This window comes from Leucopleurus acutus (genome assembly GCF_964270905.1).
Source record: "Leucopleurus acutus genome assembly, chromosome: 8".
Taxonomy (NCBI): domain Eukaryota; kingdom Metazoa; phylum Chordata; class Mammalia; order Artiodactyla; family Delphinidae; genus Leucopleurus; species Leucopleurus acutus.
In genome coordinates, this window is record NC_139151.1 from 99,655,743 (window position 1) to 99,674,777 (window position 19,035).

At 49.7% G+C, this 19,035-nt stretch overlaps 2 protein-coding genes across 10 annotated transcripts; one reads left to right on the forward strand and one right to left on the reverse strand.

The window, feature by feature from the left end:
- Positions 1-214: 214 nt before the first annotated feature.
- CYB561A3 (cytochrome b561 family member A3) lies at positions 215-12,260 on the reverse strand (the record flags this gene model as incomplete). 6 transcript variants are annotated; one of them, XM_082844267.1, is made up of 8 exons in its annotated part: positions 11,282-11,386; positions 11,075-11,132; positions 8,686-8,793; positions 6,963-7,161; positions 3,990-4,198; positions 3,180-3,334; positions 2,296-2,452; positions 215-1,547 (listed from the first exon to the last, which is right to left on the reverse strand). In XM_082844267.1, the coding sequence occupies exons 4-8, from the start codon at positions 7,144-7,146 to the stop codon at positions 1,524-1,526; spliced, it is 729 nt and encodes a 242-aa protein (XP_082700393.1). In that variant the 5' UTR covers positions 7,147-7,161; positions 8,686-8,793; positions 11,075-11,132; positions 11,282-11,386. The 6 variants fall into 6 exon arrangements, with proteins under 6 accessions (XP_082700393.1, XP_082700390.1, XP_082700391.1 ...); XM_082844264.1 differs by lacking the exons at positions 215-1,547; positions 11,282-11,386 and adding an exon at positions 12,183-12,260 and having other exon boundaries at positions 2,194-2,452; positions 11,044-11,132; XM_082844265.1 differs by lacking the exons at positions 215-1,547; positions 11,282-11,386 and adding an exon at positions 11,458-11,540 and having other exon boundaries at positions 2,194-2,452.
- TMEM138 (transmembrane protein 138) lies at positions 11,955-17,764 on the forward strand. Of its 4 annotated transcripts, none has more exons than XM_082844268.1 (5): positions 11,955-12,019; positions 13,582-13,846; positions 14,922-15,093; positions 16,401-16,476; positions 16,748-17,764. In XM_082844268.1, exons 2-5 carry the CDS (start codon positions 13,719-13,721, stop codon positions 16,858-16,860), a joined length of 489 nt encoding a protein of 162 aa, XP_082700394.1. In that variant the 5' UTR covers positions 11,955-12,019; positions 13,582-13,718; the 3' UTR covers positions 16,861-17,764. The 4 variants fall into 4 exon arrangements, with proteins under 4 accessions (XP_082700394.1, XP_082700395.1, XP_082700397.1 ...); XM_082844269.1 differs by having other exon boundaries at positions 11,978-11,996; positions 13,579-13,846; XM_082844271.1 differs by having other exon boundaries at positions 11,981-11,996.
- Positions 17,765-19,035: the final 1,271 nt, after the last annotated feature.

The following is a 19,035-nucleotide window of genomic DNA, read 5'->3' on the forward strand; positions in this document are numbered from 1 at the left end:
GATTCTAAGAAGACAGTCATGCGGTTCTCTGGTGTCTTCAGGTCTGCCCATTTCCGGGTCTGAGGGTCAGAACTAGCCTGAGGCTTTTGCAAGTTGCCCAGAGCTCAGTTAACCACAGTGTCATTTCAGCAGAGAAGGCTTTGATTCTTGAAAACACATTTAATGAAAATCAAGCTTCATAAGTGAAATGCCTACCCATGTGCAAAGAGGGGGAGCTGGTCCTATGACCAAGGTGCCCGGCAGTCATCCCAGTGGCTTCTGAGGGCTTCAGCCACTTGAGAAGTTCTGTCACGGTCCTCCTGCCAGCATCTGGCCACGTGGGGTGGGGTGGACAGTCAGCCTCATGGCCCCTGCCAGGGGGTAAGGCCCACTCGGGACCCCAGGTGTCGTCATGCTGCTTGTCACCTAAGCACAGCAGTATGGAGCCTGGGACCTGGCAGGGCCTGTTTGGAGAGGGCAGTGCCAACACTTAGGAGAGGAGCAAGACGCCACCACAGTCTCGTTGGAAGAGCGGCGGCACATTCTGGCATCACACCCAAGACTGGGTGTGCCACGCACGTAGCTATCGTGGGGGCAAGTGAGGCACTTGGACGCTCAGTGAGGAACGCCTCTGGAGGTGGCCTAGCTCCCAGGGCTCTGCTGGGTACAATGCACCATGACTCTGGCACGTTTCATGGCAAGCTGGAGAGTGAAAATAGCTGAGCAAGTGCCCTGCCGAGAGAGAGCAAGGTTGAACCTGCCCGGGGACAGGCAGGCAAGCCTGGACCCGATGAGGGAAAGGAAAGGAGGCTCGAGGCACCCCTGCTACTCCTCCGTGGGACAGGCTGTTCTTGGGAGAGCAGGTTACCAGGGCTCATAAGGCTGTCCGACAGCACATCAGTCATAGGGAAGGGCTGGGATCCAGGCCCCAGTTGCAGCAGCAGCTAGAAGGGCACATACAACGCACGCAGAAACAGAATGCAGCGACGGGAAACAACAGCAATGGGCAGCCAGCTCCTCAGCTTCTCCTCTGCAGAAGCAGCTCTGCCATTCTCCCCTGTCCTTCCATCGCGTCACTGTGTTCCCGCCCAGCCTCGTGTCCAGATGGGCTGGATGGAGGTAACAGAGCAGATGAAGCCTGGCCCGGCGCAGCGGCCTAAGCTTCAAGGGAAAGCTGAGGAAGCATCGGCTCCCTCACTTTTCACGGTACGGACGGCACTTGATTCCCAGGTCATCTGAGCTCTCGGGGTTCTCTGCCACATCCCTAGGGGTGTGAGGGGAAATGAGCCTGACTTCACGCGAGCAGGAGCGGCGTGAGCTGCCAGGGCGAGGAGGGCCTGGGGTAAACGAACGACCTGAGAAGTCAATGCCAGGAAGAGGTGGAGAAGCCAAAGCCACCAAGGAAAGCATGTGGGCAGCAAGCTGTGGAGAGAGCAGGTCCACCACGGAGACGAGGGGAGACTGGACGAGAGCCCCGCGGAGAGCAGAGCTTCTGAAGGAGTCCAGACCGCACCACCAACCACTCCTGGCAGCGCCTTCCTGCCTCACTCCCCGCCGTGCAACAGGGCCTGGAAAGACAGGCAGATGTACACAGGTTAATGGCATAACGTCAAAATGGCCCCTGACCTGCAGGAGTCACGCCAGGCCTGAGATGCTCAGACCCCAACCTGCAGGGCGAGTCCCAGCCCACGCCACCACACCTTTCAGAGAAGCTCCAAAGCCCCTCAGCCAATACACACCCCATCTCACCATGTCCCTCAGGTGCCTGCGTGGCCAAGAACAGGCAAAACGTGCTGCAAGCACTCAAGCCGTCACCAAGCAGCCGCTAGATACGCTCCCATCCCACTAGACGAGCCCTAAAGCCGAGGAAGTATAGATACGCTCCCATCCCACTAGACGAGCCCTAAAGCCAAAGAAGTATAGATACGCTCCCATCCCACTAGACGAGCCCTAAAGCCGAAGAAGTAGAAATTACCGTACACCCTCATCATGCGCAAGCCCGTCCTCGGAGAAGACAAGGCTACACTTCCCCTCGTGAAACCACAGCAATCTGGGGAGGGGAGTAACCCCCACCCTCTCCCAGCAGACAGGCCCCCAGGAGCCTGAGCCCGAGCAGCTGCGCTTGCTGCAATGGCCAGGAGGTGCTGGGCTGCCACTGGTGCGCCCCGTCAGCCAGCCTAACCCCACCTTCAAGCACCTTGGTTTCCCACCACGTTACTGGGTTGGTCTTCCTGGCAAAGCCCAAGTCTTTACTGGGTGACCCTTCCCTAGACCCGGCCTTACCCCAACCTGGAATGGGAGACCAAAACCCCATACCTGTCTTTCAGCCTGCATCCCCAGCTCTGGGCGTTTCCAAGACGAAGCCAGCAGGATATAGAGCACCAGCAGCCCGAAGACCACCACCAGCATCCCAGAGCAGTTGGCAAAGACAGCCTCACTGGGCAGCCTGGAGTATGAGTTGGTGCCGTTTCTCCTGAGGATGACGAAACAATGTGGGCGCTCAAGAAACTTTTCTACCTGCTTTTGCCCAATGCGAGACTCAGTGCCACTAACAGAGGATAAGAAAAGCTTCCCAGGACCTGCTGTGACCTGGAATATTAACATACTTTCCAAGTCGCTGCCATGACAAGTGTCTGCAGAATGCTTTTTCCCTGTGAGGAAGCTAAAGCTCCCAGACGTGAAATGCACTTGTCCAGTTACATAACTAGGAAATGGCACAGCCAAGGTCTATACCCAGGTCTGACCTCAAATCTTGTTTGCTTTTCACTGCACCCCCACTGCTTCAAAGAACGGAGAATGGGAGTGGTTAGGCATGCAGCCTCTAGTCCTAACACAAAGCTCTGCCACTTACTGGCTGTGCGCCCTTAGGTGCATTACTAACCTCTCTGTGCCTCTGTTCCCTAATGTATAAGTGGCAATGACAACAAATGTTGTAGGGCAGTTAGAGGATTAAATTTAAGATGTTTAGAATAGTTTCTGCCACAGAGTAGGTTCTAAATCACTTTGATGCTGGGTATTTGCTGACCAGTTTACCAATCTCAGCCTAAAGAAAGACCGATTCCATTAACCTTCCAGATCAGGAACAAGCCCCATCCCAAAAGCTTCCCTCCCTTGGATGGGTCCTATGATCATCGAGTGCATCTTCTGAAGACCCTGTTCCTCCCCCTCCACCTTAGAGTTGGGGGCGCCGTCCCACTCACAGACTGGAGAAAAGCTTCTCATTAATGCCGGAAATGACAGATGCAATGGCCAGAGAGAGGATGGAAGCTCCAAAGAAGACATGGATGGGTTTAAGGAGGCTGCGCAGCCGCACGGACGCCCAGGGCAGCAGGAAGACCGCAAAGCCCAAGAACCACTGTGGACACAGGAAGTACTTGATTGTACTGTGTGTGACCAAAGGCACGCCAGGTCATCCCACCCACCAGTGCCTCCTACCCATCAGTGAACGCTTGCCCTTATCTCCCAGCTCAAACCTCCCACCAGGCATTGCCCCAGCACCACACCTAGCCTCCTCACTGGGGTCTGTTTGTCTTACACAAAGGAATGTAGGAATGTTACCTACATGAAATGCTTAGCTATCCCCAGTCTCCTGCAAACCCAGCCATCCTTGTTTGTCTCTGCTTCCTTCCTGTCCTGGCTCACAAAACTCATTTGTACAGGGCTGACATCAGAATACGGATACTACTTCTAGAATTGCTTCTGGTTCACAGAAAGGGGGGAGAGAAGAGGGCAGAAAAGATGATTTAGAGTCAGTGTGGTGTGTGCTGTGACAGAGTTAGCTTAGCGCGCTCCAGCACCACAGGTGGGCCGTGTGAGGGGTAAGAGCTGGAACAGGGTGAATTCGGGAACCACCAATCTCCCACAGCCCTTCAAACTGCCGATTCTACAGGATGTGCCCTGCAAGGCCGTCTCCAGGCAGTAAGCAGAAGGGATATTTGCTGCTGATGCAAGTGAAGCCCCAACGAGAGCTGGCAGCTGTGGGAATCCAAAGGAGAACAGAGAGTACCCACCTGACAGGCGAAGAGGAAGACGGTGGTGATGCCCAGCCAGCTGTGCAGGGAGTAGAGATTGGGGATCTTTCTACGGCTGTGAAAGTCAAAGACGGCATGCAGCCCCAGGACAGTCAGGATGAAGGCCAGCAGGTGCATGGCTGCGTGGCCGAATTTCCAGGGCAGCTTGGGCCCTACCCATGACTGGGGCAGGCGGTAGACCAGTGATGCTGTAGGAGAGAGAGCAGTCCCTGGGCTCGGCCTCTTCCCCTGTGCTCACCCGTGCATTAGGGGAATTACCCTGACGTGATCCCAGATAGCCTCCCAACAAAAGAAGGAAATGCTAGGACATCAGTATCAACTCCTCAGCATCTTCCATCCTTGCATCATTTCTGGTATAGCCATCAACCATGAAGCGGGGAGACAAGGACCATGACAAAAGGGAGGAGCCGGAGGAGGGACAAGCTAGGAGTCTGGGATCAGCAGATACGAACTACTCTACATAAAATAAACAGTGGGTCCCTACTGCAGAGCACAGGGAGCCATATTCAGTATCTTGTAATAAGCTATACTGGAAAGAAATCTGAAAATATATACATATATATGTGTATATACATATATATACACACACACATATATATATATATCTCTGAATCACTTTGCTGTACACCAGAAAACACAACTCTGTAAATCAACTATACTTCAACTTAAGAAAGGGGGGGGTGGGTAGAACAGGTTTCATGGACTTGCCATTCTGTCATAACAATAATAAATGCCACTTGTATGCAGTTTTACAGGTTGAAAAGCAATGTCACATCCATTATTTCACCTAACTGAATGAATTCTCACAACTGAAGTGAGTTGCCAAGGACACAGGCTTTAAGGTTAGATAACCGAGGTCCAAATCCAGGTTCTTCCTCTCAGCTATTTGGCATCTTCCTAAATCTCAGTTTCCTCATCTGTAAAATGGAGGCAACAATAGAGCCCGCCTCACAAGCTTCCTGTAAGAACAAAAGTGGGAGGATGTATCCAAAGTACACGGGGTAAGCTGCTATTATCACCGTCATTATTCCCATTTTACAAGTGGTGAAAATGAGACTCACCTGGGCCCCAAGGCCTGCCTCTGAATGCACGGGGCAAGGATGGGTCTGGCAGGAGTAAGGAGACCCCTCAGGTACGGCCCCAACTGTGTCACGGAGGCTCCAGCCCCCGCTCCCTAGAGCAAGGGCTGTCAGGCTGCCGCTCACAGGCCAGGTGCAGCCCGCTGCCCATTTTCGTGAATAAAGTGTTTTTACTCCATATGGCTAAACGTCATTTATTGAAAAGAACATCTTGTCCCACAGCTCTGCAGAGCCACCTTTCCTCACTTGTCTATTCACTTATCACTACCACACTTTTTTTTAAATTGGAATACAGTTGATTTACAATGTTGTATTAGTTCCAGGTGTACAGCGAAGTGAGTCAGTTATACATTTATATATATCCACTCTTTTTTAGATTCTTTTCCCATATAGGCCATTACAGAGTATTGAACAGAGTTCCCTGTGCTATACAGTAGGTCCCACGCTGTCTTAATTACAGTAGCTTTATAATAAACCTGAATAGATGGGAGAGTAAGCCCTCCAACTTTGCTCTTTTTCAAAACCACCTTGACTAATCTTGGCCCTTTGCATTTCAAGATAATTCAGTCTGATTGTCAATTTTCACAAAAATAAGCACTGAGACCTTGGGGTTGAAATTAACCTACAAAACGATTTCAGGAGAATTTACATCTTTACAATGTTTAGTCTTCCAATCCACTTACACAGTAGTATATCCCTCCATTTATTTAGGGCTTCTTTAATTTCAATACAGTTTTATATTTTTCTCTGTAGAAACATTATATGGCTTTTGTCAGATTTATGCCTAGGTAATTAATGCTTATGGATGCTATTATCAAATTATATTTGATATTAAATAATACTTTAAATAACATTAATTTTAAAATTTGTACTTATTTTTTCCCAGTTTTATTGAGATATAACTGACATACAGCACTGCATAAGTTTGTGTAGAGCATAATGGTCTGCCTTACATACATCATGGAATGATTACCACAATAAGTTTAGTGAACATCCATCTTCTTATATAGATACAAAATTTTAAAAATAGACAAAAACTTTTTTCTTGTGATGACAACTCTTTGGATTTACTCTCCTAACAGCTTTCATATATAACATACAGCAGGGTTAACTGTATTTATCATGTTGTACATTACATCCCTAGTACTTATTTATCTTAAAACTGGAGGTTGGTACCTTTTGACTGCCTTCATCCAATTCCCCTTCCCCCCACCCCTGGTAACCATAAATCTGCTGTCTTTTACTATGAGTTTGTTTGTTTTTGGAGTATAATTGACCTACAGCACTATGTTACTTCCTGTTACAAAACACAGTCATTCAGTATTTCTGTACATTTCAAAATGATCACCATGATAGGTCTAGCTATGATCATCACCATACAAAGATATTACATAATTACTGGCCACATTCCCTACACTGTACCTGTGCCTCATTTGTTTTGCAACTGGAAGTCCATACCTCTTGCTCTCCCTCACCTATTTCTCTCCCCACCCCCACCACTATAAATAAAGTTTTATCAGAACACAGCTACACGTTTCCGTGTTGTCTCTGGCTGCTCTCACAACACAGTAGCAGAGCTGAGTAGTCGCAACATAGATCATAGGGCTTGCAAAGCCTAAAATATTTACTGTCTGGCCTTTAACAGAAAAAGTTCGCCAACCCCCGTCCAAGAGTATCCATGCAGCTACCCTTCTCAGATGCTCCCGTTCGCACGACTTCTTCCTCCACATGACACCTGGGCCCAAAAACAACCCACCCCACCCCACCCCCATAGCCCTGAACCCGACAGTAACAAAGGCCAGGATGGAGAGGGACAGCGTTGCCCTGTACGAGCCCGGGCCACACCATGTCTCCTCTGCTGACCTGTACTCACCAGCACTGTAGAACACCACCATGCCTGTAACCATGAGCACCGGGTGCCAGTTGAACATGAGGATGGTACCATCCCAGGCGAAGCCACCTTGCCAGTACGATATCCAATAGATGGTGGAGAGGATGCACATCAAGCCCAGGGAGCACAGCGCCAAGACGGACAGATAAAACCATCCCATAGCCATTCTGATCAAGCACTCCTAGAGAAAGCGGAAATCACACGTCCCTGTTGGCTCAGGCGCACCCCACACGCAGGCTAAAGGAGGTAACACTGACCTTGCTCTTGGCCGGAAGGGTGGTTCCCCTGCTATCAGCCTGGGCACTGTCCCATGAAGCCTTGATGGCTGGGTGAACCCAATCTCTGGTTATGAACAATGAGTGAGGCCCCGCCCCAGCACCTGGCAGCATACAGTGCAGCCAGCTTGGGCCTAGGGCTGGCCCTGGAGAGAGGCCTCCTCTGCTGCGGCTCGATGCCAAGGCTCTAGATCCAGAGCCCTAGGATGCGTCTCCCCTCACAGGACCAGAAGGTAAAGAATTATAACCCCACTCCCCATGAAAAGAAAGGACAGAAATCAAAATCCAGGCTAGATCACACAAATGCCCAGGGCTTCAGTTCTAACGTAAGGAGGCAAAAATCACAATCTTCACAGTACTATTAGGCCACTTGGGAGAAAGTGCTATAGGATCCCACTTCTGCAGCAAAGTTCTTCCCCAGACTGTGACCTCTATGGGCTAATCCTCCCATTGGGAGGTAAGGTGGAGTCTTCAGAGTCCCCATTCGCCACACCTTTAATTGAGCAAAAGCCCCCAGCTGTCTCCAGACCTGAAACTTCTGCTTTCTCTTCTCTGGGGAAAGTCCAGAGGAGAAAAGAGGAAGCAAGAACTCATGATCTAGAAAGCAAGAGTTTATCTTGAGGTTCCCACATGTACCTGATAAACTCAGAAACCAGCCCGGGTTTCAGGCATGGTGAATGCCTAGCCCCCTAAGCAGCTGCTCTTAAAATTTATTTATTTATTTATTTTTGGCTGTTTTGGGTCTTCGTTTCTGTGCGAGGGCTTTCTCCAGATACGGCAAGCGGGGGGCCACTCTTCATCACGGTGCGCGGGCCTCTCACTATCGCGGCCTCTCCAGACGCGCAGGCTCAGTAGTTGTGGCTCACGGGCCCAGTTGCTCCACAGCATGTGGGATCTTCCCAGACCAGGGCTCGAACCCGTGTCCCCCGCACTGGCAGGCAGATTCTCAACCACTGCACCACCAGGGAAGCCCAGCAGCTGCTCTTAAAAGCCAGGCAGGGCTTCCCTGGTGGCGCAGTGGTTGAGAGTCCGCCTGCCGATGCAGGGGACGCGGGTTTGTGCCCCGGTCCGGGAAGATCCCACATGCCGCGGAGCGGCTGGGCCCGTGAGCCATGGCCGCTGAGCCTGCGCGTCTGGAGCCTGTGCTCTGCAACGGGAGAGGCCACAGCGTGAGAGGCCCGCGTACAGCAAAAAAAAAAAAAAAAAACAGGCAAGTGGGCGTCAGTTGGCAGGCAGTCTGCAAAGCCACAGGACACCCCTGCTTTCAGCATGGGCACAGCTCTCAAGGCAGGCACACTGCCCCACGGACTCAGGCCAAGAAGCTGACACCGTGGCTTCCTGCAGTTGAGGTCCCTCAATCTGAACCAGCTAACAGAGAAGAGGCCCCTAAAATCAAGAACTCCCAAGAAGATAAAACACTTGACCCTCACCTTTATACCTACTGGCAGGCTGACAGAGTGGTGGCCTGGACTCCAATTCTTATGCTCTGAGGCTCCTTAAGCAACTCACTTAACATTTGTAGGACTCAGTCTTCTCATCTGAAAGAAAACCATGGCAATAGGATATAACTTACTGAAAGGCAGCTATGAGCAGACACACCAGAACCTTACACACATGATCCCATCTACTCATCTTGACAACCCCGTGTGGAGTTATCCCCATTTTATAGATGAGGAAACTAAGGCTCAGACAGACTAAATAGGACCCAGTAAGTGGGCAGGGAGTTTCAAACCCTTGTCTATTCGGTTTCAAAGCCCATGTTTTTAATTTGACCACAGGTTGTCAGAGAGTAGAGAAAATGTATGTAAGGACATTGTGAGAGTACAGTACTATAATTTTCTTAGTATTGTTACAGCATTTCATCCTAACGACTAACAAAAACCTCAAGCTCATGGCCCCCATGGCTGCCCAGGCCTCTCAGTGTCCCCAATTCCATGTCGTGCCAGCTCTCTCCATGCCAGGTGTCCACCTAACCACAAACAGATGCTAAGCTCTCACAAAGAGATCCAAGGTGGCAGTAATCTCTGAGAAAGTAAGATCTGAGGTCTGGGGGAAAAATAAGCTTCCAGGAGGTTGGAGAGAGAAAACCATGCCACCTGATTTCTAGAAGCTTTCTACCTTAGCTACTGAGCTCAGAGATTTGCTACCCAGCCTTAAGAGTTATCCCCTTAGTTCCTGTAAGGGCAGCAGAAGTTTCAGGTCACCAGAGGTTCAATCATCCCCCCAGTGAAGTGTCAGCACAAAGGAGTTCTCGGTCAGCAGGCTCCATCCACTGAATAATATCTACTTTTTTTTCCCCTCCCTTTGTAAGAGGAAAAAAGAAAATATAATCCAAAAGGGATCACATCTACCCCCCTAGAAGAGGTCCTGGATTACTGCTCTGGGACAGACTTGGAAAAGACAACGGGGACACTTCCCTAACAGACAGCTGGAATGTTTTACCAACAGTACACAGACGAACCCTCCCTCTGCTCGAAATAGAGAGCAAAAGGAGAGAAAAAGGAAGAATGCAGTGAAAATTGCAATCCAAATGCTAAGAATATCCTCTCATTTATTCCAAGAGAACAGGATGTGCTAAGATTTCAGGATGTGCCCACCAGTCCTATTCTGCCCTCACTTGTAGAGACGCATTCTAAGACAAAAGTCGGCAAACTCCTGTAAAGGGCCAGAATGGTAAATATTTTAGATTTTGCAGGCCATACGGTTTGTCACAACTATGTCATCAACTCTGCTGATGTATTGCAAGAGCAATCATAAATAATACCTTCACAAATGAACATGAGCTATGTTCAGAAAAACTTTATTTATGGACAAAGAAATTTCAGTTTTTATATCATTTCCACATGTCACAAAATATCATTTTCTTTTTTTTTTTTCAATCATTGAAAAATGTAAAAACCATTTAGGCCAGCCAGATTTGGCCTGTGGGTCATGTTTGTTGACCCTGATCTTAGAAGTCTACTCTCCAACCTAATATACTTCTCAATCCCTTAGCAAAAAGGATTCTCCCAGGCTGCACTAAAACATATCAGGCCCTGGTGTAGGAAATGGGTATATCCTACTTGGCCGTAGCCTTAGGAAAAGGCTCTATTCCAAACCCTTTCACAATTATTTAGAAGTGCAAATAGATGAAGGAACAGGAAGTCTGTTTGTTGCTCCCACTTCTCAGATGAATGGTGCGGGCTTTAGGAATCCTGAGAACCAGATTTAGGGCTCAAGTCCTGAACTCTTATCTTACGGATCAAAAATATTCGGGCCCAGGGCTCCCCTGGTGGCGCAGCAGTTGAGAGTCCACCTGCCGATGCAGGGGACGCGGGCTCGTGCCCCGGTCCGGGAAGATCCCACATGCCGCGGAGCGGCTGGGCCCGTGAGCCATGGCCGCTGAGCCTGCGCGTCCGGAGCTTGTGTCCCGCAACGGGAGGGGTCGCAACAGTGAGGGGCTCGCGTACCGCAAAAAAAAAAAAAAAAAAAATTCGGGCCCAAAGAAGGAAAGTGACTTGGCCACGGTGAGTGGCCGAGCTGGTACAAGGCTCCAGGTTCACTCCCCCTGTGCTCCAAGGACTCCTCACTTCCAAACGCAGCTTCGTAGTCAGAGACTCAGGAGTGAGGGGCCCTAAATTCCACTCAGGAGGTAGATAAGCAAGGCCCTCCTTAGCACCTGAGGGATTACAGCCCCGCCCTTCGTACGGCCTCTGGTCGGCCTCAGGTGTCCAGAGTAGGGTTCCAGGAACCCGGGGACCGATCCCTGACTCCTCCGCCGGGACCAAGATCCCTTGGTCCCAGCTAACCTTGGGTGCAAATTAAGGCGAGGGGCTCCACCTGCTGACTGCGACTTCCGAAGAGCTTCTGTGCTTTCCAAAGAGCTTCCTTCCACCACCTGTGTAAGTAAGGGCACAGAGAACGATGTCCATTTCGTAAAAGAGAAAACTGAGGCCGAGCGAGGGGTCGCACAGCGCGAAGCGAGGCAGTAGCAGAGCCAGCACTCGAACCCAGGTCCCTGAACTCCCAGCCCGGGCTCTTTCTCACCCCCGAACCACAGTGGAACGCAGGGGTACTGGGGTCTCCGAGACCCGCCTCTTGCCACCCGGCGCCGGACCCGCAGCTCCCGAGGCTCCACGGAGATGGAGTGAGAGACTCTCAGGAACTCCCGCTATCACCAGTCACAGCCGCTCTACAGCCGACTGGCGGGGCCGCTCTGTCACCTTATAGGCTTGTAGCACTTCCGGTCGCGCGCGCTCTCGCGCGCGCGGCCGCCTGGGAAATGAAGTCCAGAGCCGCGGGGTGGCCGGCAGATAAGGTGCTGACACTAACTCCAGTTCCTCCACGGGCGTTTCTTCCCCAAGCCCGGGCTTCCAGGGACCAGGAACGCCGTCACGGATCGGTCCTGTCCCTCACCCCCACCCCCCTCGATTCCGTGGAAGCGGAAATGTTCGGGCCGATGCGAAGCCTCTGGCCAGGGGCTGGCCCTCGGCAAGTCCGCACGCAGGGTGGGCGGGAGGCCTTGGCCCGCAGCTGGGAGCCCTGGAACAGGGCGCAGCGACGCTGAGAGAGGGGCGGGCCCAGGAATGCGGGGGCCGAAACATGGCGACCGAGCGGGCCAAAGAGCGGGGAGAAAAAGCCGAGGACAAGCGGGTAGCACGGCGCAGACGGAGCCTGCGTCACCCATCTACTTCCGGAATTTAAAACCGGTTTCCGGAAGCCAGGACGGTGTCCCCGTGACAACCGACGTTGGGCCTTCTAGGTGAGAACGCTGAGGAGGAGTGGGTAAAGTGGCCAGAAGTCGGAATTTTGTTAATTGCTTTGGTTTTGGTTTTTTGCTAAGGCAGCCCTATTTTAAGGTGGATTAGGAAGGGTGAGGAAAATTACTCAGGGGACAGAGAGAACGCGGCAGATAGCGGTGGACAAACTGCGAAGACCGCTTCATTACCTTGGGAATCACCGCTGCCCTAACCCGACGTGAGGGTCATCCTTCCCGTAGAGATGGCGGTGGGCGGCTCTATATAACGGATCCTCACAGCAGCCTTCTGTGGTGGCCTGTGAAGTAGTAGTTAAGAGCACGGGCTTTGTTTTCACACCTAGTTGTGAATCCTGGCTCTGCTCACCTGCAACATGGAGGAACGACTTGAACTCTGACCCTGTGTCCTTGCCTGTAGAATGAGGATAATTCTTGCCCACCTTGCAGAGTACTTGCGAAGATTAAAGGAAATTGTCTTGGTTGACAAATTTATCATAGTGTCGGTATGTAGCTGGTAGCTATCGATATTATTTGATGAATAAGGAGACTCGGTTCAGAGAAAAGCACCTTCGTACATCCACTAAAGTGGGACTTCTCCATCAGGTGAGGTGGACGAGGTTCCGCAGCTTCTCAGAGCCTCTGTGTAAAGTGGGGTAATAAGCGTAAGAACTGCTGCTTCTCAAGATGGGTGTAGGATTAAATAAGGAAATGAATATGAAGAGTTTATAAACTGTAACATTTTACCGATATAAATTTAATCGTTCTGTAACACTTCGAAGCATTTTGAAATTTGTTCATAGATTTGATCCAGCTGGAGGGGGTCACAGGACACCCCCAAAGCAGCTTCTGGGTCTTGGAATAAATGAAAATAAAAGCCCAGCTCCCCTTACCTGGTGCCACTGTGTTGCTACCATAATCGTAAACGTTAGGAGAGCACTATTTCCTCTCAGCTTTTTCTGCCTGCACCACTTCCCGCTTCTCCTATGCCAGCATTTGTTTTTCCCACGTAGTTACATATAAACCTGTCAGTTATGTAAGAGGCAGCTTTGTGCAGTAGTTAAGAGCACAGACTCTGGACCAAGACTGCCTAGATCTGAACGCTAGCTCTGCCACTTATTAGCAATGGGAACTTGGACAAATTATTTTACCTCCCTGGGCCTCAATTGTCCCCTCTGTAAAATGGGGAGAGTAATAGTGTGTCTTCTACCTCAAGGGTTATTGAGAGATTTAAGTAATGTTAGCACTTAGAATTGTAAGCAATATTGTAAGTGATATACAAAGGTTTTGCTGCTGCAGTTAGTAATAGAATTAGTATTGTTACATGACCAGACAGTCACTGTGTGTAGTATCCCTAGATTCCTTTGGACTCAAAAGTGTTTAGAAAGAGCTGTACATCTAGAGGGTTCCAGTCATGGAAAAAGGTTTGAGGGGGAGGGTCCCTGGAAGGAGTGACTAGTTGGGGGTTTTCTGTTGTTGTTGGTTTTGTTCGTTGATGTATCCCAAGCACCTAGAATGGTGCCTGGTACATAGTAAGTCCTCGGTAAATATGTATTAATGAATTTCTAACCCTCCTTTTTTTTTGCATCAGTAGGCCCTTGTCTGAGAGCAAGGGAAACAGCTCTGATTCTGAGGAACTATAGCTTCTCCCTCAGTGCCTGGGAGAGTACTAGGACTGCTTTCTGGGAACTGTGGAATGTGCCCTTGGGGGCCCAAGATAGCAGAAGGAAGATGCTCCAGACCAGTAACTATAGCCTGGTGCTCTCCCTGCAGTTCCTGCTGCTGTCCTATGACCTCTTCGTCAATTCCTTCTCGGAGCTACTCCGAATGGCTCCCGTCATACAGCTGGTGCTCTTCATGTAAGTTCAGTGGGTGGGACAGCTCAACCCAAGCAGTCTGAAGTCCCCGACAATCATAATTTAGCATTTTAAAGTTATTAATAGAGAAATATCAGGGAGAATAAATTGCACTTTGTCCTGGGTACTCCATGGTCCATAGACATGTCATGGTCCATAGACATGGGCCTGTTTTGATATACTTCTTCTAACAAGGGTTTGGGACACAGGGAGCAGTGCACATTGAAAATGAGGGCCAGATTGCTGACACTGTCATTTTCCCTATCTTCGAGTAGAAATATTGTCTTACGGTGCCATGAAAGAGGGTTACAAAATGTCAAGTAGGGCTTCCCTGGTGGCGCAGTGGTTGAGAGTCCACCTGCCGATGCAGGGGACACGGGTTCGTGCCCCGGTCCGGGAAGATCCCACATGCCACAGAGCGGCTGGGCCCGTGAGCCGTGGCCGCTGAGCCTGCGCGTCCGGAGCCTGTGCTCCACAACGGGAGAGACCACAATAGTGAGAGGCCTGCATACCGCAAAAAAAAAAAAAAAAAAAAAGGTAATTTCAAATAGTAATAAATGTTATACAATGGATATAAAGTACCTGGGGTGGGGAGGGAAAGGCTACTTTAGGTAGTGGGGTGAAAGAAAAGTCTTTTTGAAGAGGGGACATTTGCACTGAGACATGAGACGTGAATGGCACTAAGGCAGCCAGGCGTGCATAGATGAGGGAAGGTGCATTGCTGTCTTGCTAGAGGAAAACGTCTGACAGGACCAGGTTATGTGACAGACAGGGCTGGCATTTTCTGGATACAGGGAGGAAACTAGCTGCTTCTCACAGGTGCCTGGGAGCTTTGTTGAGTGGGGAGTGTCAGCAGGAAAGCCTTGTCCATAGACTGCCACTCAACTGATGGGGCCAGCGGGTAGTTTTAGCTTCGGGTCATTTGGGGTCCAAAACCCAAACTACCTCTGGGGGTGTTTCAGCGGACTATATATAACAAGGAAGGACAGACTCCATGGTGTCCCTTAGGACTCAGGGCTGGCTCTTGGGTCCTCCCCAGGCCTCCATTTGGCCGTCCTTTTGTTTTCTGTGTCTGCAGCATCCAGGATATTGCAGTCCTCTTCAACATCATCATCATTTTCCTCATGTTCTTCAACACCTTCGTCTTCCAGGCTGGCCTCGTCAACCTCCTCTTCCATAAGTTCAAAGGGACCATCATCCTGACAGCTGTGTACTTCACCCTCAGCATCTCCCTTCATGTCTGGGTCATGGTAAGAGTGAGGCTCTGAATCCTTAAAGGGCTAGGAATGTTTTTCTGTGGGAACCCAGAATCTCTGGATGTTTATATCTCACAGAGTCCTTGATAAGAAACAGATGAAATGAATGTGGTCCAGCCTGAAGCTGGACACATGAGAATTTCATAAGGCACTTTTATCTAACCTTATATGTTGAAGAACAGCCTTATCCAAGAGTCCAGGGACACTTCTGGAACATTCAATTCACTTTTGCCCCAAAAGGCCTGCCAGGGCTAAAACAGGAAGTTGAATCTGTTTCATCGTTAGCTGTTTGGGCAGGTGAGTGTTGGTACAGCATATTCTTAGGCGTCAGTGTCCCGTGGGAAATAGACAGGCGTGCCGCTGGCCCTTCAGTGCTGCATGCCCTCTGACGCATCCCCATCACTTACACTAGGAAAACCGACCCCCAAGATGCCTCCCTTTGGTTCTAACATAGGCCTCAGAGCAGATCTAGTTTTCATGGTTTCAGATTTGTTTTTTTGTTTTTGTTGTTTTGGCCACATGGCATGGCTTGGTGGGATCTTAGTTCCCTGAGCAGGGATTGAACCCCTGCCCCCTGCAGTGGAAGCACGGAGTCCTAACCACTGGACCGCCAGGGAATTCCCTCAGATTTCTTCTGCTTCACAAATTCTTCCATCCCTTTGGGTATTTCATGTGCTTCTCATGTACTCATTTTATGGAACATATTAAAACCTCAGGGTTCTCTAGTCATTTCTTTACTAAAGGTGCCTTCTCAGACCGAACGTCCCGTTAGGTTGCCCTTGTGATTCCACGGAGAGAACTAGAGCTCACAGGGAAGAAGCAGAGCAGTGCCGAAATCTCAAGGTGCTTCCCGGAGAGGATTGTCTCTGCTCTGGTTCCTGGAGCCAAAATAGTCCTGGCTTTGTACTGTGAAGCTGTTAATCTGATTAAACCCTGAGTGTACCAAGCCTTTATCTGACAGGAACTGAGCCTGAGATTTCCAAGGCAAGACAGTGACCATGCTGAACTCCTGAGATGATGTGTATCATTTCTCCTCGGCAAAGGCTACGGGATGAAATAGAATAAATGGCTTAGTTCAAACTTCCTCCCTCAGAGTTACAAGAATTTTCCCTCTGTAGCAAGAAAAAAAAAAGGGAACTTGAGGTTCCTTTGAAAAGCACTCCTCGGGCTTATGGAAAGAAAGAACGGGGGTGCATTAGCCTGATATTAAACCAGGTGGCATCTCTGCAGCTAACCAAGTTGGAGATGTGAGGGCCTCATCTAGCCATTCACATTTCTCTGTGTACTCATATCTCCTTCAGAACTTACGCTGGAAAAACTCCAACCGCTTTGTCTGGACAGATGGACTTCAAACGTTATTTGTATTCCAGAGACTAGGTAAGGACCAGAGCATCCTCAGGCCTCACTTTGGTCCCACCTGTGGCTCTGGCAGCCAGGGCCTTGATCCTGGCTTCCCAGCCCATCACAAGCAGCGTGGGATGAGTGGGCCAGCCACACCAAGAGCAGGAGAGACCACTGCCCTCTGCCCTTCCTGGGAGTCACTGGGAAATCATGAGGCAGGGCCCCTCAGCCTCGTCCGGTTATGTTCTTACCCTGAAACAAATGCTCAGGAGCATCCCTGAGGCTTCTTTTCTGTTATTATCCACAGCGGCAGTGTTATACTGTTACTTCTACAAACAGACAGCTGTGAGACTGGGTGATCCTCGCTTCTATCAGGACTCCTTATGGCTGCGCAAGGAGTTCATGCAAGTCCGAAGGTGACCGCTTCTTGTCACACTGATGGATGCCTTTCCTTCCTGACAGAAGCCGCATTTGGGGCTCTGCAGAGGGGATGGTCAGCCCTGTGCACTAGGAAGCAGCTTGACATTTCTAGGACAGGCCCAGGCCAGTTGTGTTCAGCAGTTGAGAAGGAAGATCCTCCCTCTAGCAAATGAAAGTGTTCCCTAATACAGACTCCCGTACATCATCCCTTCCCGGCCTCCTGCCGCAGTTCTGCCCCCTTTCCTTTCCTGTTCTCTACCCCTCTTCCTCACAGAGGGCTCTGTGGCTTTATCCTGGGGAAGCTTTCCACTGAGCCCAGTACAGGAGGAACTCCCAGCCCCTGTTCCATTTGCACTACACACTGATGACTGAAGGATGCAAAGAGTGACTTTTCTGGGCTCCTGACTGATCACACCTCAGACATTTAGATTTTATACCCAAGGTACTTTTTCTACATTTTATAAATAGGAAGTAAGTTCTTTACCATAAATGATGGCGTCTCTGCCTCGCTAGATCTCTTCGTGGTTAAGAGACATGCCAAGTCCTAGCCTTAGCATCTACTTGGTCCAGTGGCAGATGGAGCCACAGAGCAAATACGGATATTTACTGAATCCCACTGTGAGGACAAGATGAGATTCGGGATGTAATTTGATGCCCCAGCCCCATCCCTGGAGTTCCAGACTTCTGTGTTTTATTCAGTCTCTCCCCATGTCAGAGCCCTAAATTGCCTTCAGAAGAGTAAAAAGGTTCCCTAGACTCTTTTGGCAAAAGAAAAGTTTGTGTGCCCATAGTATCAGTTTTCTACTGCCAGAATAACGTTGTGTAACAGACCCAGCACCAAACTTCAGTGGCATGTAACAATAAACAGTTCCATGGCTCTTGAGTCTTGGTGTTCAGCTGATCTGTCTGGGTTTGGGTAATTTTTGCTGGGCTTGCACATGTGTCTGTGGTCAGCTGTGGGTCAGCCAGGCAGGTGTGATGATCTTGAGATCCTTGATTCTTGGCTAACTTAGGCTGGCCTCAGCTGGACTGACTCTGCTTCACATGACTTATCCTCCAGCAGACTTGCCTGGGTCTGTTTATAGACAGTGGCAGGGGAGCAGGAGAACAAGCCCTAGGGTGCAATCCCATTTCAAGCCTCTACTTGTATTGTGTCTCCAGACTCCCATAGGTCAAAGCAAGTCATGTGACTGAGCCCAGTGTCTGGGAAAGTGCTACAAAGTTTCCTGGCAAAAGACATGGATACCAAAAAAAAAAAAAAAACGGACATGGATACAGAGAGGGCCATTAATTCAGTCAGTCTACCCCCCCCCCCCCCCCCCCCGGCAGAAAGTTGCTCTGTGAAACTCATTATTTGGAGATACTCTAGCCCAGGAGTTAGCAAACTTTCTGTAAAAGGCCAAATAGTAAATATTTTAGATTTTGAGGGCTGTGTGGCCTCTGTTGCAATTACTCAACTCCGACATCTTGTAGCATGAAAGCAGCCAGAGATGACACATAAATGAATGACCTATGTCACAAAATATTTTTCTTTTGGTTTTTTTTTCAACCATGTGAAAATGTAAATTTAATCTTAACTTGACCATATAAAACAGGCTTGACCATATAAAAAAAAACTTGACCATATAAAACAGGCTAGCTTTGCCCCCAGGCCATAGTATGCTGACCCCTGGTTTAGAAGGCTGGAATGAAGTTCTGGGGAAAGAGAGACTAGTTAATCAGCCATGCTGTCCAGATTTATCAGATTTTTTTTTAAAAAGGTACAGTGTTCAAAGAAAATACCTAAGATCCCATATCCTATAATTGGAAGAAGCGATCTAAAAAGTCCTAACAAAGCTACTGTCTATACTTACTATACCTTCATCTGTACAAAAAAATGACAGTAGCCCAATTTTTAAAATATTTTCATAAAAGCTCTTAATAGGGCTTCCGTGGTGGCGCAGTGGTTGAGAGTCCGCCTGCCGATGCAGGGGACACGGGTTCGTGCCCCGGTCCGCGAGGGTCCCACATGCCGCGGAGCGGCTGGGCCCGTGGGCCATGGCCGCTGAGCCTGCGCGTCCGGAGCCTGTGCTCCGCAGCGGGAGGGGCCACAATAGTGAGAGGCCCGCGTACTGCAAAAATAAATAAATAAAAAGAATAAAAAAAAGCTCTTAATAGGAATATTATAATCCCCTT

What these genes read in the sequence shown, in the direction of transcription:
- TMEM138 (XM_082844268.1), top strand. Translation starts at nt 13,719, where the DNA reads ATGCTCCAGACCAGTAACTATAGCCTGGTGCTCTCCCTGCAGTTCCTG. An exon ending in CCCTTCATGTCTGGGTCATG is followed by an intron (nt 15,094 to 16,400) that starts GTAAGAGTGAGG and finishes TATCTCCTTCAG; the next exon opens with AACTTACGCTGGAAAAACTC. An exon ending in ATTTGTATTCCAGAGACTAG is followed by an intron (nt 16,477 to 16,747) that starts GTAAGGACCAGA and finishes TATTATCCACAG; the next exon opens with CGGCAGTGTTATACTGTTAC.